This window comes from Artemia sp. Qi Xiang Cuo, chromosome 3 (genome assembly GCF_049724085.1).
Source record: "Artemia sp. Qi Xiang Cuo chromosome 3, ASM4972408v1, whole genome shotgun sequence".
In the NCBI taxonomy this organism is placed as follows: Eukaryota; Metazoa; Arthropoda; class Branchiopoda; order Anostraca; family Artemiidae; genus Artemia; species Artemia sp. Qi Xiang Cuo.
In genome coordinates, this window is record NC_142796.1 from 23,766,179 (window position 1) to 23,792,400 (window position 26,222).

General features: G+C 36.2%; 1 protein-coding gene across 1 annotated transcript in view; it reads left to right on the forward strand.

Moving 5' to 3' along the window:
* Positions 1-26,222, forward strand: part of LOC148953894 (leucine--tRNA ligase, cytoplasmic-like) — a 117,821-nt gene that overhangs the window by 24,350 nt on the left and 67,249 nt on the right. Inside the window, 4 exon segments of the mRNA XM_089086001.1 lie at positions 1,873-2,034; positions 5,891-6,135; positions 10,576-10,798; positions 24,618-24,836. Of these exon segments, the coding sequence (XP_088942127.1) occupies positions 1,873-2,034; positions 5,891-6,135; positions 10,576-10,798; positions 24,618-24,836 (849 nt within the window).

A 26,222-nucleotide genomic window follows, 5' to 3' on the forward strand; every position in this document is an offset into this window, starting at 1 on the left:
CTTTGTGGGAGGTACCCTACATATCTGCAGGACGTTCCCCTATCCACCACCTGGGGACGCGCTGAGTGGCCCTTACTGAGGAGGTGACTCAGAAGGTACTCAGGTAGGTCAAATTTATTTGTACATTGTGTACTCAACGTTTAATTTATTTGCACATTTTGTACTCTACTTATAATTTATTTGTATATTTTTTACTCGACGTCTAATTTATTTGTGCATTTTGTACTCAACGTATAATTTTTATGTACATTTTGTACTCAGCATCTAATTTATTTGTACATTTAAAAAGTTCCTCTTCAAACCAATAATTTAGGACTTTACCATGCAATTTTGAATATATTCTCAAATTTCCCCAAAATCTCTTCTACAGGTGTTTGGGTTTTACATAACAAATTTATAGAGTGCATTTTAAGGATCCTTTTGAATACAGTAATATCCACGGTGTTGGCACAATGCAATTTTACAGGCTTTATATTGAATTACTGAGTTTTAACTATACTATGTTTAAATATGTTATAAATTGTATTATAGCAAATTATACATTGTAATATATAAAATTAGTAATTTCATTATTGATTTTATTTAATATGATATTATTTATAAAATTATTTAATTATATAAAAAATAAAATTTAAAAAACCCAATCCAATCAAATTATGTTTTTCTATCTCCAATATAGGATATAGATACCTAACTTTGGATAATTTTAATATGTTTAATTATAGACAAAATCAAATGATGACATATCTTATACGCACTTGTAGTAGGTCTACCCTATTTCGTCTCACGGCGGGGTATCGAATCGAAACTTTGGGATTTTTTTTGGGGGGGAGGGGAGGGGTTAAGGGGATTTGAGGGCAAGAGGGGGGATATGTGTGCTGTCTGAAAGGGTCTTCTCATCTGCTAGCTCAGCTAAAAATTTTGAACATGTTATAACTTACAACTGGATGGAAATCTGAGTCACGCATTGCAGAAAATTTCAATCTCTGTGACTTGGGTGTCAAAATTGAAATCCTTGGCCCTCTCCCAATGCCAAATATACTCTTCCCTAGTTTCACTCATTGAGAAATGGTGTACCTCATCCGACTCTTGATCGCAGTGGTCATTCAAGAAATGAGCCTGAGTGATCAAACGATAATCAGCATGATTGTCTTTAATAAAAAAGTTACATATATAAAAACTCGTGATTGATTTTAATCAAATTGGGTATTTGAGGGTCTGAGCTTATTGATTACAAATCTGAGGTAAACAAAAACACGTTAAGGATGTAAAGTCATTCAGAGCATTACAAATCGGGCTTCAAGTCGTTCAAGGCTGGAAGGAAATTGGTCAAAAAGTGCTTTGTGCTCCAACTAGCAGAAATCTACACGACATTCCACATGGGTGCTCTGTGCCCCTTCCTTTACTCGTTTACCCCTTGTACTTAGAGAGAACAAATAACTGCACCAGTTAGCACTCGTGTAAAATGTCATGTAGATTTCTGTCAGTTGGGAGCAAAGCGCTTGGAACCAAGCCCTCAAGGAAAACACCCTCTAACTGGACCTCGTCCAGATCTGGGCTTATCAACTGACGCGTAAGGTTTTCCAACGTGTTAGGCTAGATTTCATCTAATTATGCTTATTTTAAGCAATATGGTGTTGGCTTTTGTTCAAATTTATAGTTTCGATAGAATAGAATCATCACAATTGGGCTACATTTCACAATCCTGGCTGGTTGGAGTTTTATCCAAATTTTATTGACAAATCACTGGTCCCGATTCTTATCCTAATCCACGTCTTCAAATTCTGACTTTGAACATGTAATTCAAGTTATTTCGGTTTTAATCTTAACCGTGCAATTTTTTTTTCATGCATTTTTTATTTTTATTTCTAGAGCAAGGTGGCAGCAAAATCTACTGGTGCTAAATATCAGTGGCAAATAATGAAATCCCTAGGATTTGAAGATGAAGAAATAAAGGGGTTTGCTGATCCAATGCGTTGGTTGGAGTATTTTCCGCCACGTGCCATTGAAGATTTAAAGAAAATGGGGCTACACGTATGTAACCTTTCTCTTTTTATTTTTAAGTTTAGTTGACGTCGTTCTGACAGGTATATTCTAATTAAGGCCTTACCCCGGGGCTCTTAGTTGGACCCCTTTCGCCCTGAAACAGGATAAATTATGTTGAGATATAAATTTCATGGATGACTATACAAAGCATTTACCAACATTCAACCGTAGAAAAACGGAGGGGTTACTCATAAAAATCTTTGACAACTTCACCTTGTTCTTTTTACTTGCTTAGATTTTTTACAGGAGAACAGGCAGATTGAAATTAATCTCAATTACTTGATTAATTATATTTGATTAATTAAATATTGATTAATTGATTAATTAACTTTTGATTAATTAAATCAATCAATTTTTTTTTTACTAGCATGGTGATTTTACGCAAGGAATTTAAAAATCTATCAGGCTTTAAAGACGCGGGATTATTTGTCTCTCCAGAAGTAAGAAATAATGCGACCGACTTGGGAAACTACGCTACAGATGCAAACAAATGAAATGAAGGCCTTCTTTTGCCATGGAACTATAGGAAACTAATGCCTTTTCCTCTTTCCACCGACTATGAAAATAGATGGTATTTTTATAGCTTTTGTATTTGTCGGAAAGAAGGACAAGCTTTCTATTCCAGGCATTGATCACCCTTTCCGTTTTTTGGGAAAAAAGTAAACAAATTAAAAATAACAGCTGAACTAAAAATAGATTTGTTGTTTTTTTGTTTTGTATTTTTTAGCAGATGTAGCAATTTAGTATAAGAGAGTTTTCTCTTTGGCTTTTCTTTTTGGGTGCGTCGTCTTAACACCAATTTTCGCCTAAACTGATTTTTATCTTAAGGGTAAATTATCATTTTTAAAAATTAAGAGAAAGCTGAATGGGTTGAAAAGTATTTATTTAAGGCTGTTCAATACCAGAAAGAATCACTATATCTTGTTCAATATAAACTTTTTTAGTTTCTTTTTGGCCAAACTATTCAGAATTGATTGGGTGGTCTTGCCATAACTTGTATAGCTGTGATAAGAGATCCGAGCAAGCGACAGAAAGATAAAAGCCGATTCCTACTTTCTGAGAAATCTTTCCTCTTTTCCTGTTCCTACTTTCCTGATTTGTGTCAGAGATAGAGATATTCAGATTTAGTGAAACTTACATGATTAGAAAACATAGATTTAGTCTTTTTGATTGAACGGAGCAGAATTGTCTTTGTACAGTTCAAGAAAGGGCGGTTCCTAAAGATATTCTAGTTTACGTGATTGGAAAATAAAAAAATAAGCTCAAAAGAAGTATCATTGAATAAATGACAGCTTTGGAAGGCTTCTGTTTTGTTAACCACCTTGGTTGAAATCTTAGCCGACACAGGATTCGTAATATTTATGTTGTATGTACATTGAATAGATAGCCTTTTGCTTAACAATCAGTAAGATATAGGTTTTCTTCGTTTTGAACTAGCCTCTTGTTAGCTTTTTGAACTGTTGAAACATTTAAGATCCACTGTCAAAATTACTTCGGAAGCTCCCCGTAGTATAGGGAAAATTTGCTACCGGACCCTTTGTCTTTGAGACGGTCAGCCGCCATTGACACTCGCAAAATTACATTTATGACATCGAAAATCCCTAAAGCGAATAAGGCAGTTAAAATAAACCGAGTTGATTAGTAAAACATGTAAAAAAAACTGTCATCCACACCATAGTTATTTGGGTTTAATTTAGAAGCTGAGCGTTTTTGAAAAGAAAGGCGAATAATAATCTTTTTTTCTTATTTAGTAATTTTTGTCAATAGATAGATTGTAATCGAATTGAATTCTAATATAAATCAAAATTGTTTTTATTTAGGAAAACTGCCCTAAGCTGGGGACACGTCAAAGTTTTTCTGTCACAATACTTAATATACAAAGAAAAAGAAAACAAAAAGAAGCCAATCTATTCAGTCAAATCGCCATTAAATGAACACAATGCTATATGTGCAAAGTGCTATATAGTGCAGATGTGCTATATAACATAACTGTGTTTATACTTCATAATTATAACGTTGCACAAAAGCCGGAACGAAAATTTTGGTTGTGTCTTCTAGAGCGTGGGAAAATAAATTCGCCGTAATTTGGGATCAACTGCTACCGTAGGGCGGGGTAATCTAGGTAGGAGGAAATGGTGAAGGTTAGGGGGGAGGATGTTCGGTGAATGGAGGGGGGGGGGGGTTGTAATGGATCATCCAAAGTAACAGCAATGCTAAAGTCTCTAAGCAACCCTCAAATAAGGGACTTCAGGCTCCCTAGACATAATCACTAAGACTGAAAAAAAAATATAAAGTGCACATCTTGTCTATTTTTGCTTGAGTTTTGTTGAATTTTTTCACACCAGGGTGAAAAGGTACTAGGGGGTAGCATAACGCCCACCCCTAAGAATCCATATTTTGCAAACATCTATCAAAATTAATGTTATTAACTGTGTTTTTCACTAACATTAGTAGTCTATTCTCATTTTGACCAAGAGGTTCAAAAATAGGAAATTGATGGTTTAAAATGAGGATTTACTAATAGTTGTTATCGGATATTTTTTTTTGTACAGAATAACTTGTATCTAAGATTAAAAAACAGACCAGAGGAAGTAGAAACCTCTCCCCTCAGAACAGTTAGTTTTATCTTATGTTTCCCCCACTCCATTCAAATTTCTGGATGTGACTCTGATTCACACTGTGTCATAAGATGTGATTTTGACACAAATATAGTGGGGATAAGTTACACGAGTAGGAAGCTCACTGTATGTTTAAAGTATTCCTGTCAGTCTGAATAATCAGACTAGTAACAGTGAACATCATTATAGCAAGTCTTAAACCAAAAGACTTCTGATAAGATGTTTTATCACAAGTTCCCACGTGTCTATCAAGTATTTTAAAAGGCTTCCTGCTATTGCATGACATGGCGATGAAAAAGCTAGATTTTTCATATGACAAATTACACAGGACAAAAAAGAGCACTGCTCAAGGACTACGGTTTTTTTTTTTGCTCTAAGGGCTAAAGGTGTTTTTTAGTCCTATGGGCTCCGCCCTTTCTTCATCTTCTTCTTCTTCAGACCAATTTTCAAATCTGCAATTGATTTTAAAGTTTTCTGGTTTGACTCGGAGCTACTTTTTGGGAACTAGGTGAGAATTATCTAATGTAATTTATTCAATAATGTTCTGGATCTGACTGGAGCAAGTCGACTATTAAGTTTATTTTGCTGTATTGTAATAACATGGAAGATTGGATATAAATAATTCCATTTTAATATCAAATATTATTAGTTCCTTCTGGGCTCTCTTTGGTGCACAGGGTGCCCATGGATGTTTTGTGAGGATCTATTTAACCGATGAGTTCCCTTCCCCGTCGGCTGTTCGTCATGTGGAATCGAACCCAAGGCCTCGTATTGCCAAGCAAAGGTCTATCCATTGATCTGCCATAGGCCGACTCTACTCTACATCGGATTGAAATTGTTGTCGTTACTTTTGGATTGGACAATTTCTATTGCGGAAGTGTTTTCTTCTTTATTTTGGGTTTTAATTTTTAGTTTTTCATTTTCAACATTTTTTTTCTGTTTAATTTCATTTCTGTCCATGTTTTTTAGTTACTGGTGGCTTTAATTTCTATTTTTTCTTCTTCATTTATGCCGAGGTCTTGTTGATTATGCAGACAGAATGTCAGTGATGTATTTTTGTTTTATGAATTCCTTGGCATAAGACCTGTTTCTTGATTGTTCTTATTATATGTCGTTGGAGTATTGAAGGTTGGCAATATTTGTAGTCCTGATATCTGACTGAGTAGGAGCAAGATTTTAGGGACTAGATTGAAATATTTTAAATATATTTTATAAACTATCTTTAGGTGGATTGGCGGCGGGCTTTTATAACAACTGATGTCAACCCATTTTATGATTCATTCATAAGATGGCAGTTCATTCATCTGAAGGAGCGAGGAAAAATGGAATTTGATAAAAGACTTACTATCTATTCACCAACTGACAAACAGCCGTGCATGGACCACGATAGAGCTAGTGGAGAGGGTGTTGAGCTACAAAAATATACAGCAATAAAAATGAAGATTGTTGAAAATATGCCGGAAAAAATTAGGTAAGAATTTTAGATTACGGAAATCGTGAATATCCGTTGGTACACACACGGGTTGGACTGTTCGTTTATTGATGTTTTTCTTTTTAAACAAAAGCGGGGAAAGACGTAGCCAGGTCTTGTACAATATAATAGAAAGATAGAAGCAGCTGGAGCAGAGATGCTGCAGTCTCACAGGCCTGCCAACCTACAAAAAAAAAAAAATAGATACCTGACTTTTAGCAGCATAACAATATACACATTTAACTATAAACAAAAAAGACGATAAACGCTAACAAGAAATTGGTTATCTGGGAATTAATTGGCACCATAGATTATGTGTTCCACAACCTTATCCTATTACAAAGAAGCACATTGGGAGAGGTTTGTTGCTTTCAGTCTGCTTCCTTTCACCCAAATCTAAAGATTTTTGGTATTTTTTGACGTTTCCTAATTTCTTTGTTTATGTTACACCTATTTTTGGCTCGAATTATTGCTGTTCTGAAAAATTCCTGCACGTAATTTTGCGGAAGATAACTTCAATATTGAGACTATTATCATCTTGTTTTTGAAGTTTACAAGCAGTGTTGTTTATAACCGTTTTTGATTCTGGCCATGATTGACGGGTATTCCTGTTATATTTCCCCACGCTGCAGTGCATTGGGAAAGCCCATGACGCACGGTGGCGATGTCGGTTTCTGCTGGAAAGAAATCGTACCTCATAGGATTCTGATGGCGCAGTACCAAAGGGCTCTGACATCGAAGTTTTGTGACTGTGGACACAACAAAAAGGTCTACCTCGTCAAGTTTCGTCATTGATATACGCCACGGTATATTTCCCACCAAGATGACCATATCGGCGACAACTAGTGGCATACCTCCAACAAAGTTGCGACTTCATCAGAACAAAATATCAATATGCTGGAATCTTTCTTTGTGGGCAGCAGAAGTCTAAATCCATCCCAAGGGACCAGTAAGGAGAGAATATAACTGCAAAAACAATTAATGCTCACTTTTCAAATATTTGCCACCAACAGCCTCACCTCAAGACTTTGCCACAGAAAGGTCCAATCGAAACCATCCCTATTATCACAGTTTCCCAGGTCAAATAAAAACTCGAAAACCTAGACATTAGGAAAGCCTCGTATCCTGGTCAAATTCCTATAAGGCTGATACATGCATGCTCCCCTTTACTGGCTACACCATTGTCTATGGTGTATAACCAGTGCCTACATGATGGCATTTTCCCAGATAAGTTAAAAAATGTATTTGTGACGCCAATTCTGAGGAAAACAACACCAACCTCACCATCCGATCTCAGGCCAATTTCAAAGACGCCCATAATTTCAAAAGTCTTCGAAGATTTTATTTTACAGTGGCTACTAGCAGAAGTAGAACACAAAATCGATCCTTTGCAGCTCGGTTTTCGTCGAGGACACAACATAACTCATTATCTGGTCAGATTACTACATGATCTACTAGAACAACTAGAAAATCCGAAGCCCTTACTGAAATAATCATTTCTGATTTCGTGAAAGCTTTCGATCTGCTTGATCATGAGACTGTCATCAACGAAGCCTCTGCCCTGGAATTCTCGTAGTTTCTCTTATGTACAATCGCAAGTTTCCTTTCTGGTCGTCAAAAGTGTGTATAACTCGAAAACGGGGAAGCATCCAAATTCCAAGACATCACGTGTGGAGCGGCCCAAGGAAGCGAGTTTGGTCCCATCTTATTTGTTATAGTCATCAACCAACTGATGAGGCAACACACACAGAGGTATAAATTTGCAGATGATTTTTCGCTAAGCAGGGTGCACATCCTGTCACAAACGCCCAATAAGCTCATACCCCTTATTGCAGAGCTTAACATCAAGCTGATCAAGTGAAGCTCTAGATAAACCTCGAGTAAAGCTTCTTCTTTTTCCTGAAGAAGAAGAGCATAAACGAATCTGCACCTCTCCAAACAAAGAAATCGTTAAAACTATTTGGTATCACATTAAATGACGATCTCTCCTTTGGAGATCACATCAGCCACATCACAGGAAAAGCAGCTGGTTTTCTAAAATCCCTCGCAAATCTAATAAGGTTTGGAATGAAAGAACAACTCCTTCTTTCGTGCTCTAAAACTTATGTAATGCCCGTAATAATGTATGGCTATCCTGTCTGGCACCCGTCGCCTACACAGAATCACAAAAACCAACTGGAAACAATTCAGAAGAGAACCTGCAAAATGGTGCTTGGGCCAAATTATAAAAATTATGAAAAAAGCTTGAGCCAGCTCAAGCTCCCAACCCTGGATGAAAGGAGGTATGAAATGCTGATGAAGTTTGGAGCTGATATCCTGAAGTCCTTGACACACCGAGATATCGTGCCTCTGTTTACTTCATATACCCACGCACACAAAATAAGGTTAGCAACTCTGAAAGAGCAAAAAAAAACTGTTGGAATGCCAGCCTACACACTCAACGACAAAATTTTTAAACTGCTTTGTGCCCTACTATTTCAGGTGTTACAGCAACAGTGTCCTAAAGTCAAGGTGATGGCTCGCCATTTGTGTTTTTGGTGTTGTTTATTTTTGTGCTTTTCTATTTTTGTGCTTTTGTTTGACGATACCCATAATATTGCAGTGTGATAAAGGGAACGAATAAAGATTATTACTATTATTATGCATGGCTGATAAGAACTGCCACGAACCAAAAGAGATCTAATTGCATTGGTATATAAAAACTCACATTAAAAATTCAATCGTTAAAACAAACTAAGTACGGAGTTAAAACTTATTATGGATAGACCTTCTAGGCTGGCTACCAATAAGGCATGATTAGCTTTAAGAGATTGTCTGTAAATGTTTCTTCTTCCATTTAAATGAATTACTTTTCTTCCACTTCGCCTGATGTACCAGTCCTGGTTGAACTTCCTTAAAGTAATGATACTAGGGCTGTTTTGAATTTGTTTTTTTAGCTTTAACGATTGAATTTTAATGTGAGTTCTTTTATATTTGTTTTTCTGCATTTGTTTTGCTGAAGAGGGACCTGGGATATAGGGTCGAAATATTCAAAGTAGTTTTCCACTGTCTTATATAAAACATTTCCCTATTGTTCTACTGGATAATCTGATAATTTGTTGCCCATTCCACGTGCTAAACCTATCGCTTTAGCCCGTGTAATTTATCGTTTAACTTTTAGTGTGTTTTTAACGTTGACGATATGTGGCCACGTAGCTTGCCCCGAAATTCCTGATGTCTGTGTGACTCTAGTGTAAACACAATTAGAAGAAGTTGTTTAAGTTCGGCTAAAACTGGGGACATTCAATTCTTCTGTTAAGCAATATTTCGACCCATTTTTTGTAGTATCGTCGTCAGACTATTTGAAAATAAGTCGGAATAGAGATGGAGTTGAAATGAGGTTAAGTGAAATTTGGTGCCCTGTGTTTAGTGTGTTGAAGTGGCTTCTACAATGCTATTCCTCAAGTGAATACAATTCATCCTCTGAAAAACACAAAGGGCACCAAATTTCACTTGGTGCCCTAATGAAATTTAACTTCACTAGGAACAAGGTTTTCCACTCGTTTACATTGTGACATGTATGAAAAGTAGTAATTCGTTAATCCTAAACAATTTTACTTAGTTACTCTTGGATTTAACTGATTATCCTTCAATTTTTTTTACAGCATTTTGAGTAAACCAACATTTTTAGTGGCAGATTCAGGACTGACATTTACAACTAACATTTAGAAACAACTGTTCGTTTGTTTTATCCTGTGATTAAATGAAATATAAAAAAATGATTTTTTTTCGAATGAAAGTTAGTAGTGACACAAAAATTTTAAAAGAACAAAAATAATTCTGTATATGAGGCGATTTGCCACCTCTCCCTTGCTAAAGTAAAAACTCCTCACTCTTAACGCTAAAGCCTGACTTTTTTCCCGATGATTTGAGAAAAGGGGCTCAAACACAAGGGACGTTTGATTGGAATAAGAACTGTTTTTAAACCACAATAAAACTTTAACGAAAAGAGTGGGGGGTTAAGACTTGGGCAGCCCCCTGATATACGGAATAATCTTCCTCCACTCTGATTTTAATGTTGCTTCTTACTCTTTTTTGAAAAATCTTTTTTTTTTATTGTTTTTTTTTTAATAATGTCCTGACCTATTTAAGATATGTTGGGTGTTGCTGCATCCATAAGCCCTCCACTATTTGCTGTTAAATTTTATATATTAATACTTGAAAATTGATTGGTAGCATAAAAATTTGCCTAAGGATTAACAAAGTTTCTCTTGCACTAAATTTCTTTTATGCAATAACAAGTAATTAAACTGATCGAATGCATTTGAAAAAAATAAATGGCAGAATATTGGCTAGGATGAATTTGAAAGTGAGTTCAATTCGGGAATGAAGGGAAGGGACGTGGTTACAAAAGTCTTAAATTGCTTGTGGATTCAACTGCTTACCCTTAATTTTTTACAGAGTTCTTGGAAAACCAGCATTTTTAGTGGCGGCCACTCTTCGTCCAGAATTAATGTATGGTCAAACCAATTGTTGGGTAAATCCCAGTATTAATTATATAGCACACAAAGCTATTGATGGTGAAATTTTTATTTCAACGAGACGCGCAGCTTTGAACATGGCATATCAAGGCTTGACACAAACTCAAAATGAAGTCACTGTCGTAGCGGAGATTAGCGGCCAGGTATTTACTGTTTATTACTTTATTTCAATTTTTAAAACAACACTATCGTACTAAGTTAAAAAAGATATAAACAACTTAGTTTGCGTTTTGTTTTGTTCTTCCATCTTTGATTCATTGTTGAAAGTTGATATAAAATTGTTATTAAATATCTTAACTAGATTCAATGTAGTTGGTCTCTAAAATACTTATTGGAGATACTGATTACTGCTACTATCGCCTCGGTTGTCCAAGCCCAAAATAGTGTATCTTCATTTTCAAAAATTAATGAAGGTGAAAATGAATACTTCCTCCGGTTAGTTTTGCTTATTCGTACATAGGTATTTCTTTTCTTAAAGCTTGGCGAAAGCTCGCAAAAGATTTCCAAGAAAATATATGTTTTTTTTAAATAGATACTTTTTCCCGAAACATTATTTCGGCTGTTTTGTTCTAAATCTGATGCTCTGTTTTGAATTTGGAAAGTCACGTGAAAGAGTACATACATTGGCAAGTTGGGCAACCATTCTACGAGGGAAGAACTCTGTATATGCCAAAGTTGCCACCACACTATCTTCATTGCTGAAGAAACATTGAAGCTTCTTCACTATTTTCAAAATTTCAAAATGCCAAAAAAAATTGGAATTCATTTTCAGCTATATATTATAATTAGTTCATTTCTGAAAGCAGAATTGCTTGCCATAATAAAAAATAAAAATTACAGAGATGAAGGTCGAGAATCGGGTTTTGTAAGGCCAACAAAAATACTGCACGAAACAAGAAGGGTGTTTCAGAAAGACAACCACATACCTTCTTTGGCGCTACAAGAAGAAGTTAAAAGGAAAGATGTTCACATTTTCTAAACGAGAATACAAATGAAACAAACCTGATAAAAATGAAGTGACAAAAATAAACATCTTGAAAAGCAGAAAGAAAAAGAAATAAAAATCACATTGGAAGAATTAAAAAACCAAACGACGCCGAGAAAACCCAACAACAGATAAAATCAGAATTAAAAAAAACAAAAACTTAGCCAAAAAACCTAGTAAGGTTTAGACTAGTTAGACTAGTTAGGACTGTTAGGACTGTCCTAACTAGTGTCCTAACTTAAGACTAGTTAGGACTGTGGCTAGTATTTTCATAGGCACATAGATTAAGTTGATGGTTTTCGCGTTATCACTTTTTAGCACACCACCCTTTTTGAAGAGTTTGACTAATATACCTTTAGTTCAGTCCTTTGGGAATTTCTCGTTATTCCAGATGACCACTAGGAGATGAGTCAACACGGTTATGTAGGCTTGAAGGAATGGCTTCAGCCTCTCTGCCGTTTACCCAAGATGAACGTTCATTTTTCAGCCTTTTCGCATCTATCGTTACTTCTTCAGTCCTGTCACCCAGTACTTTCGTCAATTTATATAAATGATGTATCCGGTACTGTTTCCGGAACACCAAATCTGGGTATTTTTAAGACTGTAAATGTGAGGTCTATCGCATGTCAGCTTTATGTGGATCCGAAATTATGTCCCCCTTTTTCAATGGGTGTGCGATTTGTTCTCTCTGCTACTATCTCGTTCGTTAGTCGATAGCAATGTTCGGATATCCTTTCTTTGCAGCTTCTTGTGCAACCACCGGTTTATCCTTCATGACAGTTCTTTTGTCTTTCCTAGCACTTATCTCCACTGCCTTACCCTGTTCTTTGTAAAGGGACTGTAACTAGACTTTTTGCTCAGGGTTCAACGTATTCAGGTTAAGCGTCTGGGCCTCGTCGTGTTTGTAATGTATTTCCAGGTGCCATCTGATATCCTCTCCTCCTTCTTTTTGTTTCTTAAGGATAAGGTTGTCCTTGGCAGCGTCATGCTTTACACTCTTGATTAAGGTCCATATATTTCCATATATTTTCAACGTCAGAGTCGTCAGGTTTATCGAGCAGTCGTGTTTAGTAATGTATTTCCAGGTGCCAGCTAATATCCACTCTTCTTTCGTTTTGTTTTTTAAAGACAAGGTTGTCCTTCCCAGGGTCATGCTTTACACTGTAACCTTGGAAAAGGTGTTGGGTTTTCCATCGAAGTATGCTTCCAAAGCTTTTAAATCACTAGCACGTGCACTCAGGAGGTTCTTTGCCACTGCCTCATCAGTGACTTGATTTGAAAGGATATTCACCAGTGATTCCTCATCACATGTAAACGGATCAATATGGTCTTCGACAACAGAGACCACATTACTAACAAGGTTTTCTTGGCGCTTCTCAAAAGTTCCATTTTTACTTTTTTCGCCGTCAAATTCACTCATGCTCTCAATTCTGGCAAGTCGACAAAGGGCAGAGGAAACCTCAGCACAGAATGGTATGGTGGTAGTCCACTTGGCAACTGCCATTGAGCTCAGCGTGATTCCTTTATTCCTCCCTTTTGTTTTGATTCAAGGTTGAGTGTGGATTCTAGTGCATGGTCTGGGGAAACAGAATTCATCTTGCAATTTTTCCATTTCACGTTGAATAATCGTTGACAAAGATATCATGGAAGCTAGGTGGCAAGGTTTTCATGTCGCTCAAATACCGGAGTAGGCATGCAGCATACTAATAATGCCCTGAGGGTGTCACATACGGTAACATGAGGGATGCACCACCTTCCCAGTCTCCCCCACGCTCTGCCATCAGGAACTGGAGAAAAATCAGCACAAGATTCATATACTCCATCCACAACTTCGTTGTAGGGGTTTTGTCACGCGACTTTTTGAAGTGGCTCATCAAAGGCCTCATAGATTCCAAGTGTTTGTCTAGGTTGTCAAATGAGCCTGAGCAATTCATGAACGCAGACATCAAATCTGACAACTCATCAGAAGTGCTTGCTTCTTCCTTTGATTCAATGTAATGCTGTTCAAGAGCATTCCAATATAGTCTATGCAAGGCCTCTACTGATGATGTGAGCCTGGATACACGTGTAACAGGGTTTTCCGGTCATAGCTTTCTTCACAGTTCCAGAGAGTAAGATCGTGGTAACGAACTGTAAGTAAGGAGCGACCCGGCTCAAAAGTAACCAAAACTCTAAAAAAATGGAATTTTCATGCCAATAGATACATCAAAAGAATCAAGTTTTAATGCTGATTTCAAATATATAAATTTCAGCAAATTTAGTTCTGCCCATCAAAAGTTAAGTGCCTGAGAAAATTTGCTTGATTTTCGAAATGGGAGAAACACCCCCTAAAAGCTATAGAACTTTAATGAAAGTCACACCATCAGATTCAGCGTATCAGAGAACCCTACGGTAGAGGTTTCAAGCTCCTATCTGCAAAAATGTGGAAATTTGTATATTTTGAAGGTTATATTATCTGATTTTATAGAAGGTTATTTGTGGCCAAAGGTTTGAGAACAGCTGTATTTACTATCCCTTTGAGGATTTTCTGAACAGAAAAGGTAATACTGCCTGGCTGATAATTGGGAGCTGTGGTCCTGTCACCTCCTTTATGTATTGGCAAGATATGGGCAACTTTCCAGGCCAATGGTATGACTTTGCCATCTGTAGACTTTTGGAAGAGCCTTGAGAGTGGCAGTGCTAGTTTGGCATGAGCTTCCTGTAAGAGTTGTGGATGAATGCCATCTGGCTGAACAGATTAAACTGTCTTTTATTTGGATTAAGCTTTTTAAGCTCAGATTCAAGCTTAAGCCTTATCCATTATTATTGGATACACTTGAGTGTTAATTACAAAGTGTGGTAGATTTGGTAGGGGGACAGAGTCTGCAGGTATGAAAACTGATGTAAACAGGTGATTAAAGGCATCAGCAATTTTTGAAGATCATTTGACTGGATTCCATTACAAATTAGCTAAGTAACCATGTACCTACAAGGCGTATTTGCAGAGGCATATTTCCAGAACTCCTTGGGTTTAATTTTTGAGGTTGCCATAATGGCCTCCTTGTAATTACCTATCAATGTTCTGGACAGTACTCAAATTCTGTTCCTTGCAGCTTTGAACTTAATTAAGTAGTCAGTCCTAAGTAGGTTCTGGCTTATGAGCTTCAATATTTTCGTTTTCTTGTTGTTTTTTCTGTTGTCCCTTTACAAAAAAAAACTCATTTCTATTTTACTCATTTTTTTTTTTTATCCTTTCAATAAATCGACTTACATATTTATACAGAATAGATATAGTCTATTTTATATTAAGAGTCGTTCTTTGGTGAGATTAATTAAAAAAATTTTTTTCCACAAAACAAGTTTTTCAAAGCAAAGTAAAGAACTCCATTAAACAAAAAATGAGCAAAAATAAAATTAAATAATCTACTAAGCGTGAAAATACCACAAATCAGCATCAACAAATAAATGAAACCCAAAACGAACAGAAATTACAATAATTAACCAGGTCAAACTCAAAACGAGCAAAAATTAACATAAGTTAGGTGCAAAACCCCTATTCCTTCCCAAGGCCAGAACAAAATTTGCACTTTACATGAAAAAATATAAATGTTTTTACTTTTATAACTTTAATAAATCAAATAATATTAACATTTTGATAACTTAATGTCAGTATATGTATATTTAACTGACAATGCACATTCATTTGTATTTTTTCAGAAACTTTTTTTTTAAGTTTCTATGACAACGCCTTCTATATAAACCTTATATGCCCCTAGGACATAGCTTACAACCCTTGCCCTAAGGGCTGTGGTGGACTGTCCTCAAAAACATAATTTCTATCTGGAAATCAACTACGCTGAACAAAATTCCTATCAAAATTTTGATTGGATGTGTTTGGAAAAATTATGGGCTTGGGGGGGGGGGCTAGTTGCCTTCCAATCACTTTCGACTATTAAAAAAAGCACTAGCCGTTTGAATTTCCAATTGAATGAGTCTTTTTTGAAGTTTCTATGACAACACCTTCGATAAAAACCTTATTTGCCCCCAGGGCGTAATTTAAAACCTTTACCCTGAGGGTTGTGGGGGAGTGTCTTCCTCAAAAACATATCTTCTATCTGGAAATCAACTACTCTGAACAAAATGGCTATCTCAAAATTTTGATTGGATGTGTTTGGGGGAAGGATGGGCTTGGGGGGGGCCTAGTTGCCCTCAAATCGCTATCGACTGTTAAAAATGGTAGTATCCCTTCGAATTTCCAATCGAATGAGCCTGCTTTGAAGTTTCTACGACAACGCCTTCTATAAAAAACCTTTAGTGCCCTGCTCTAAAACAAAAAACTATTATATGGTACATTGTGCCAACATCGTTCTTATGTGCCCTCGGGGCATAATTTAAAACCCTTGCCCCGAGGGTTTTGGGGGAGTGTTCTCTTCAAAAAGATATTTTCTATTTAGAAATCAACTACGCTGAACAAAATGGCTATCTCAAAATTTTGATTGGATGTGGTGTTTTATTTCATTTTTGATCATTTTTGGTTTAATGAAGTTCTTTAATTTTCTTTAAAAAATTATTTTGTGGAAACAGTTTTTTTAATTAATTTCTGTTCGTTTTATATTGACATAGTCTTTTCAGGGAAAAAGAAAACAATTCTTTAAATCTTCTCGATTTTTTAGACTTTATAGTTTGGCCTGCTATTTTTATGTTGGAGAAAAATTTTCTGCAATTTTTAACAACACGCATCCATTTAAATATTAAAGTAGTGTTTAATTTAGTTTCATACCTCCACTAGTTGACCTGAAATAGAAACATTAACACAGTGCATTTTGATTTAATCTTAAGGCAACATTTAGTTTTTAAACATAATGGCAAAATGGGAAGGTGGGCGTGGGAGGAGGACTAGTTGCCCCCCAATCACTTTTGACTGTTAAAAAGCGTATTAGCCCTTTCCATTTTCAATCGAATGAGCCCTTTTCAAAGTTCCTTCTACCAGTCCTTCAATAAGAGTGCCCTGGCCTAAAAAAAGAAGAATACATTGTACCCACATCGATCTTTACTATAGAAATCTCAAGCCTTCCATTCAATTTCAGTTATTAAAAAGGACACTGGCCCTTTCAATTTCCAATCAAATGAACCCTTTTTGAGTTTCTACGACAATGCTTTGTATAGACACCTAATATGCTCCCACGGCATAAATTACACCCATTGCCCTAGTGCTGCGATGGGGTTGTAATCCTCAAAGACCTAATTTCCAGAACTTTCAACTACGTTAAACAAACGACTATCTCAAACTTTTGACTGTCTGGGTTTAGGGAAATGGCATGAGAGGTACGTTTGTTGCTCTCCAATCACTTTCAACTATTAAAAAAAGGCATTAACCCTTTCAATTTCCAATCGAATGATCCCCTTTGAAGCTTCTACGACAACGCTGTCAATAAGAAGCTTATATGACCCAGGGCATAAATCACAACCCTTGCCCTGAGGACAGGCGGGAGGGGGAGGGGAGGGTTGTCATGCTCAAAGGCCTAATTTACAGAACTTTTAACTACGTTGAAGAAAATTGCTATTTTGACTGTATGGGTTTGGGGAAATGGCGGGCATGAGAGGTACGTTTGTTGCTCTCCAATCACTTTCAACTATTAAAAAAGGTCACTAACCCTTTCAATTTCCAATAGAATGATCCCCTTTGAAGCTTCTACGACAATGCTTTCAATAAGAAGCTTATATGCCCCAGGGCATAAATCACAACCCTTGCCCTGAGGTCAGGCGGGTGGGGAGAGGGTTGTCATGCTCAAAGGCCTAATTTCCAGAACTTTCAACAACGTTGAAGAAAATCGCTATCTCAAAATTTTGATTGGATATGTTTGGGGAAATGGTTGGCGTGTTTCTTAAAGCACAATTGCCTGTCATAATAAAGAAAAAGATTACAGAGATGAAGGTCGATAAATCGGGTTTTGTAAGGCCAACAAAAATACTGCACGAAACAAGAAGGGTGTTTCAGAAAGACAACCACATACCTTCTTTGGCGCTACAAGAAGAAGTTAAAAGGAAAGATGTTCACATTTTCTAAACGAGAATACAAATGAAACAACCCTTATAAAAATGAAGTGACAAAAATAAACATCGTGAAAAGGAGAAATAAAAAGAAATAAAAATCACATTGGAAGAATTAAAAAACCAAACGACGCCAAGAAAACCCAACAACAGATAAAATCAGAATTAAAAAACCCAAAAACTTAGCCAAAAAACCTAACTCCAGAAGCAACCCACTCACCAATATCCACGACAAACAAAAAGCAATGCCATCGTTAAATACTAGCTAAGTGACAAGACAAATTTTTGTCATTTTAGTTTTATCTGGTTTCTTTCGTTTGCATTCTCGTTTAGAAAATGTGAACATCTTTCTTTGTTTCTTTCTTTGGACTAGTTAGGACTGCGGCTAGTATTTTCATAGGCACATAGATTAAGTTGATGGTTTTCGCGTTATCACTTTTTAGCACACCACCCTTTTTGAAGAGTTTGACTAATATACCTTTAGTTCAGTCCTTTGGGAATTTCTCGTTATTCCAGATGACCACTAGGAGATGAGTCAACACGGTTATGTAGGCTTGAAGGAATGGCTTCAGCCTCTCTGCCGTTTACCCAAGATGAACGTTCATTTTTCAGCCTTTTCGCATCTATCGTTACTTCTTCAGTCCTGTCACCCAGTACTTTCGTCAATTTATATAAATGATGTATCCGGTACTGTTTCCGGAACACCAAATCTGGGTATTTTTAAGACTGTAAATGTGAGGTCTATCGCATGTCAGCTTTATGTGGATCCGAAATTATGTCCCCCTTTTTCAATGGGTGTACGATTTGTTCTCTCTGCTACTATCTCGTTCGTTAGTTGATAGGCAATGTTCGGATATCCTTTCTTTGCAGCTTCTTGTGCAACCACCGGTTTATCCTTCGCGACAGTTCTTTTGTCTTTCCTAGCACTTATCTCCACTGCCTTACCCTGTTCTTTGTAAAGGGACTGTAACTAGACTTTTTGCTCAGGGTTCAACGTATTCAGTTTAAGCGTCTGGGCCTCGTCGTGTTTGTAATGTATTTCCAGGTGCCATCTGATATCCACTCTTCCTTCTTTTTGTTTCTTAAGGATAAGGTTGTCCTTCGCAGCGTCATGCTTTACACTCTTGATTAAGGTCAATATATTTCCATATATTTTCAACGTCAGAGTCGTCAGGTTTATCGAGCAGTCGTGTTTAGTAATGTATTTCCAGGTGCCAGCTGATATCCACTCTTCCTTCGTTTTGTTTCTTAAAGATAAGGTTGTCCTTCCCAGGGTCATGCTTTACACTGTGACCTTGGAAAAGGGGTTGGGTTTTCCATCGAAGTATGCTTCCAAAGCTTTTAAATCACTAGCACGTGCACTCAGGAGGTTCTTTGCCACTGCCTCATCAGTGACTTGATTTGAAAGGATGTTCACCAGTGATTCCTCATCATATGTAAACGGATCAACATGGTCTTCGACAACAGAGACCACATTACTTACAAGGTTTTCTTGAAGCTTCTCAAAGGTCCCATTTTTGCTTTTTTTTTCACCATCAAATTCATTCATGCTCTCAATTCCGGCAAGTCAACAAAGAGCAGAGGAAACCTCAGCACAGAATTGTATGGTGGTAGTCCACTTGGCAACTGCCTTTGAGCTCAGTGTGATTCCCTTTATTCCTCCCTTTTGTTTTGATTCACGGTTGAGTGTGGATTCCAGTGCATGATCTGGGGAAACACAAGTCATCTTGCAATTTTTCCACTTCACGTTGAATAGTTGTTAGACAAAGATATCATGCAAGCTAGGTGGCAAGGTTTTCATGCCACTCAAATACTGGAGTAGACATGCATCATACTTATGATGCCCTGCGGGTGTTACATACGGCAACATGAGGGATGCACCTATAGTATGACGTTCATAGATTCCAAGTGTTTGTCTAGGTTGTCAAATGAGCCTCAGCAATTCATGAACGCAGACATCAAACCTGAAAACTCATCAAAAGTTCTTAATTCTTCGTTTCATTCAGTGTAATGCTGTTCAAGAGCATTCCAATATACTCTATGCAAGGCCTCTACTGATGATGTGAGCTTGCATACACCTGTAACAGGGTTTTCGGGTCATAACTTTTTTCACAGTTCCAGGGAGTAAGATGGTAGCCTTACTAAAGATTTCTTCGAGCCCTGAGACTTTCATGAGGTACCCATTTACACAAAGGAAGTTCATACATAGATGTAATCCACCCATTCTTGGAATAACGTCACTGAATGCTTCAGGCTGTTTCTTTTTTAATGCGATAATTCTCTCGTAGAATTATCGCAAACTTGATCAAACAGTTCGTGTAACGAACTGTGAATAAGGAGTGACCCGGCTCAATAGTAACCGAAACTCTAAAAAACGGAATTTTGATACCAATAGATACATCAAAAGAATCAGATTTTAATGTTGATTTTAAATATATAAGTTTCATCAATTTTAGTCTTACCCATCAAAAATTAAGCGCCTGAAAAAATTTGCCGGATTTTCGTAAAGGGGGAAACGCCCCCTAAAAGCTATAGAACCTAAATTAATCTCATACTATCACATTCAGCGTATCAGAGAACCCTACTGTAGAGGTTTCAAGCTCCTATCTGCAAAAATGTAGAATATTGTATTTTTGCCAGAAGAAACATCATGGATGCGTGTTTATCTTTTTTATTTATTTTTTTTTCCCAGGGGTGATCTTATCGACTCAGTGGTCCTAGAATATCGTGTAGGGCTCATTTGAACGGAAACTAAAAGTTTTAGTGCCCTTTTTAAGTGACAAAAAAAATGGTGGGCAACTAGGCCCCCTCCCACGCTCATTTTTTCCCCAAAGTCACCCGATCAAAATTTTTAGATAAAAATTTTGTTCAGAATGGTCGAAAATATAATAATTATGTCTTTTAGGATGACTTACTTCCCCAAAGTTCCCGGGGGAAGGGCTGAAAGTTATAAACTTTACTCAATGTTTACATATAGTATTTGTTATTAAAAGTTTACAGTCGTTTTCAGGGGGGGATTTTTTCTGGTTGTGGGGGGGGGAGGAGGTTATGAGGGAGGATGTTTCCATGGATGAGGTTTTCAGGGGGGAAGGAACATTGCTATGAAGGGTGCGCCGGATTTCCCAGCATTATTTAAAAAATAATTAACGGTGTTAGTGATTAAGGGGTCTTTTTTATTGAATTGAAACAAAATTTGAACTTTAGCGTAAAGAGCGAGGTATTGACTTGGGGGCGAACCCTCTAATATACATATTAAAAATATATGAATATAGAAGTTCGTTACGTAAGTAAATTCGTAAGTTACGTATATTTATTACTAATAAAAACGTTCGTAAATATAATTAAACAACTTTCGAGAAAGCCATTTAACCAAATAAAATTAATAAAATGAATATGCAACTTTTGGTTTAATTATTCACGTACGGGTAGCCAAAATAAAAACCTGCATTAATTCAAAAACGTTCAAAAATTAAATAAAAAGTTTTTTTTAACTGAAAGTAAGGGGCCACATTAAAACTTAAAATGAACAGAAATTATTCCGTATATGAAAGAGGCTGTCTCTTCCTCAACGCCTCACTCTTTACGCTAAAGTTTTATATTTAAAAAAAAGTTGTGCGAAAGAGTGTAACTTTAGCATAAATAGCGATGCGTTAAGGAGGGGACAGCCCCTTTCATATACGAAACTATTTCTGTTCGTTTTAAGTTTTAATGTCGCTCCTTGCTCTCATTTAAAAAAAAGCTTGTTTTTTTTATTTAATCTCAAGATAGAGCAGTAAAAAAAAATTAGCCTATAACAACTGAAGTTGGTATTCGGTTGAAAAGTAAATTTCATATTCGGATTTGGCTGTAAATTTTAGCCTATAAGATGTGTCACATCATCATTCTGGAAACATGTATTTTTGCATATAATTTTAGGCCTAAACTTTTTCAAAAATTTTAGACGGCTTCACCAAACAGTTTAAGCTTTGAACTTTACGACAATGTGAAGCTAAATACGAAAGGTAAATCCTAGAAGCGAATGAAAAACACAAAATTATAGAAAGGTCCGAGATGCGTGGTTAGTTGAAAATGAACCTTTGGATTTTGAGATTTTCGAGGAAAATCAATAAATATGAGCCTATAGCTCCTGGGCTATACAAGATGTCGTAAAAAATCTACCATATTCTATGAGAAGACCATACTAGGAACAAAATGAGATGTCGTGCTACTAAATCGGAGTGGTATATCCTTGGAAAAAATAAACAGTATACACGTTTTATAGGCCTAAAAAGGGTGTTTTTTTTTAATTTTACAAGGTAAAGCTGTAATCTTCAGCTTTGCCACCACCCATATTTGGATTCAGCGTGGTCGATATAGTCGGAAACTGTTGTCAAACTGACTGTGTTTTTCTGATCACCTTAACTCAGAAATAAACGAGATACACTTTTGTGGCCCCCGGACTAGAATAGCAATTATTTGAACTATTTGTAAGATAAAATTTTTATCTTTCAAGACAATCGTTTTCATAAACACATAAAAAAAGAAAGTAACATAGTATGCACAAAAAACTCTGTGACCTGTAAAAGTTTGTTGTCCCCGTTTATTGTCATGACAATTGCCTTCCAGCATATTCAGCTTCTTCTAGAGTAGTGCTGCCACAGGGGAAGTATCTAGATAAATACTTTACGGGATTATACTCACCTTGTACACAGGTTTATATATAATCATAACACATCATCCAACGACTGATTAACACTTGGAATAAACAGAAGCAATCACCAGAGGGTGTATTTAAAGTCCTTCACGAGATGAAAAGATAAAACAAAGAAAGTAAAATGAAAGCAATAGGAATGGCAACCAGATAATTGCCAAGAATACACATACTATTGTCTGTAGATGGCACAAACTTGTAAGAGAAAGATGGTGCCGTATTAAAGTTAGTTAACCCCAAAATTGAAATTTCTCAGACGCTGTGTGTATGATCTCTTCTATAACTAAATTCGTTTTATCCAGCTAAAACAGTGTAATCTGCTCTCAATAAATAAAAGAAAGAATATAAAATGCCGCTAATACCATATTTCATCCATATACCATTGCTGTCGTGTATTTTCTTTTTTTTTTTTTTTTTTATGGTAGCCAAATCGCGATGTTAATCTAAAAACACGAGATGGCTTCAGGGCAGAGTATACACACTATCAAGACTAATCCAGAGCAATTCACTTACCTAGGTAGTATTAAAGATGGTAAATAATTTCTGAGACCACACTGGCTAATCATGATAAAACGAAAAAATATTAAAAAAGAGAAAAACGAGGATTATACAAGCCAGTGAAAAATACGGACTAAAATTCAAATATTTCGGTCAAGACCTCTACTTGACTGTCCTAATTGCACTTTAATACCATAAAAAATTACTAATTAAAATCCTGTAATAATGTAAAAAAAGAAAGAAAAATTCAAACCATAAAACCCAGCACAGCTAAAGTTTTACGACCCTTTCCATGTAATAATTAAAGGATAACTGAATGAAAAAATACAGTACTGAATTGGAATTCAATTATTTAATTTATACAGAGCATTTTTAAAAGCTAAACGCTTTCCAGGTAAAAAATCATCACAGATTAGGTTTGCTTTCAAAATGTTATTATTTTTATTTAAGTAAAAACGATCAGAATTAATTAGTTCATTATAAATGGGGCTTAAATAGGTTTCTCCCGTGTCTCTATTGAGAGCAACTTTTCGGTGAATGTACTTTTTTATCTCAACTGCCTCCCTGAAAACTTGGATGAGACCTTTAACAGGGGCAATAATGGAGGTGTTATCGAATAAAACGAAATGGTGCGGGTTGTCATACACATGCTGAGCCAAGGCGTAATCAAAAGTCTCAGGCTCTTGGCATAGCTCGATAGATTTTTCGATTGAGGACCTGTGTTCCAACAATCTCTCCCCCAATCGCTGGCGGGTTCTTCTAACATAGAAACAGTCACAAGAACATGGAACCCTATAAACACCACTGTCCAAAATAGGGCTCGTTTTATCTTTACCGCTGTTAAAATAGTTCTGGATTTTATTAAAATTTTTGAAGGTGACATTTAAGTTATGTTTTTTAAGAATTCTTTGCAATTTGTAACCTAATTTGGGAAAATAGGGCAAATCAGTAAAGACTTTCTTATAACCCACTAAAGGGATGATATCCGTTGGAGGTTATGGAGATGATGAATCCTTTTCTGCCTTTTTTTGTCTTTTTTCATCATCGCGACAACCTCCAACGGATATCATCCCTTTAGTGGGTGATAAGAAAGTCTTTACTGTTCTGCCATATTTTCCCAAATGTTTTCCAGAGGAATTGTCTACGGACTTTCTTGGGTATTCGTCTGACTGTTCATATTTCACACTAATTTATTCGAAAAATGTGGTTCTATCTTGTTTCCTAGGCCTATAATGAGAGAAAGACCAAGATGGCTAGGAGACGCTTTGTAGATGAATGAATACAGACTGCCAAAGATTGTCCTTTTCGGCTAACCATCTAGGTCCAAACCAAATACAGGTCGTTCCCGAATCAGGTGGGGGCTAGGTTGCAAGGAAGGACTTCTTTGGAGATTAAAAAGAGGGAGACTCTGATTAGATTGGGATAGAAGAGGAGCAGGCACAGATGTGTCGGTCTCAGGCGGCTTGGTACTGCAATGAGTTGTTACTAGTAGTAGTAATAGTAGCGTCTATGATTTAATGGTTCAATCTCAGGATGAATGCTAAAAACATTAAAAATGAACTGACAAAATTAAAAAGCGGGCTAATTTTTTAATATAACTTGGTACAATTTTCGAACTCAAGACTTCTAAATTTTTTAATAAGACCTAATAAAACATTATCCGTTTTCAGTATTTATATTTCATTTGAGTATGAATAGAAAATTTTTTAGGCACGTGGCCTAAAAAATGATGTGCTAAAAACGCTCTTTATTGTTTAAGGAATTAATTGGTATTGGAATGGAGTCTCCCCTGACTTCTTACCAGGTGGTGTATGCGTTGCCAATGCTCACAATTAAGGAGGATAAGAGAACTGGAATTGAAACGTCAGTGCCTTCGGATTCACCCGACGATTTTGTTTTCTTGCGTGATTTGAAGACAAACCAGCCCTTCCGTCAGAAATTTGGTGTTAAAGATGAAATGGTGCTACCATTTGAATCGGTTTGTCAATTTTGCTTATTAATAGGTTTTTCTTTCTCTCGTATAGTGGCCGGATGCAAGTAGAGACCCCTGTTTTCTGAATTTATATAACCCTTATTTACTGAATTTTTTTTAGATGTGACCCATGTTAAGCTTCCCTTGAGGCACTGACCCAAGAGATTTTGGCCCTTTCACCTGTATCTCTTGGTGTCTACTTTTAAGGTTTAATTTACTGTATTGAAGAAAAATTTTTACAAACATTCTAGAGATGTTTTAAGTTTTTATTTAATTTTTACTTACATTCATAGTGTTGTTGTGGCTGTTGGCTTGCAGCCCATTGCTTGTGTTTTGAAACTAGTATTTGGTAAGCGTTGGGAAAGTCCTACTTTGCAACTTTGAGATGAAAAAAGTGATGAAAATTCATGGCTATGTAATAAATAGAAATGTTACAATTTCGAAACAAAAACTGAAATAAACCTATTTAGTATCAAAAAACTGTATATAACAGATAGCGTCTCTAGAAGAAATTGATCTAAGAAAAAATGGTGCTGTGTTGCCAACTCCGCAATTTCTGAAGTAATCAAGAAAGCCTAATAAGATTCTAACCAGAAATCAAGCTGTCTGTACCTTGATTTTCAAGCCCCCGAGAGACAATTCACGCTGCGAGATACCGGAATTTTATAACTCAGCAACCAATCTGAAATAAATCAATTAGTGATTAATTGTATAAAAAAAAAGAAAAAAGAACTTCGGCAGTCAAGCAGTACTATATTATGTTTAAATTTTTTTTTTTTTAAAGAAAAGAAAAGTTAATACAACTTGTTCTTTTTGCTCTAATTCTGATAAGGCCGCTTTGAGGACCCTCATAGAGGAGATAGTTAATCACTCTAAAGTTTCCAAAGAAGTCAAAGAGTTGGGTAAGATTCATATACTGATATCAACCTTACTGGAGCTTTATCTTGCCTGTGCCGCTTAAGCCATTGAAATATTATCTATTTAAACAGCCGTTAAATTAACATCGGTCGTGGATTTGCTACTTAGTTTCTGTTCAAATTAACTTCTTGATTATACATGCTGATAACAACTGAAACTGAATAAATTTATTGCAACCTAACTTTAAATAAAATAAATATACAGACCGGTAAGAATTTACTAATTATTAAACCCCTAGAATCGGACTTTAATCCTTAATCTTGGATATGCATATAATGAGGAGAGAAAAGGGTTGATTCTCCTCACTTTGGAACCTTTTAATTTCAACAAATCACCGTACATCCAAGTTTTTAATTTAATTTATAAATTTTCGGAGCTTTTAGTGAAACTACCCGTGATCGTAGTTTAAGTGCCTGCATCACAATAAATTAAATTTACCTGCTTAAAAAATCAGAATTATCTCAGCTTCACATC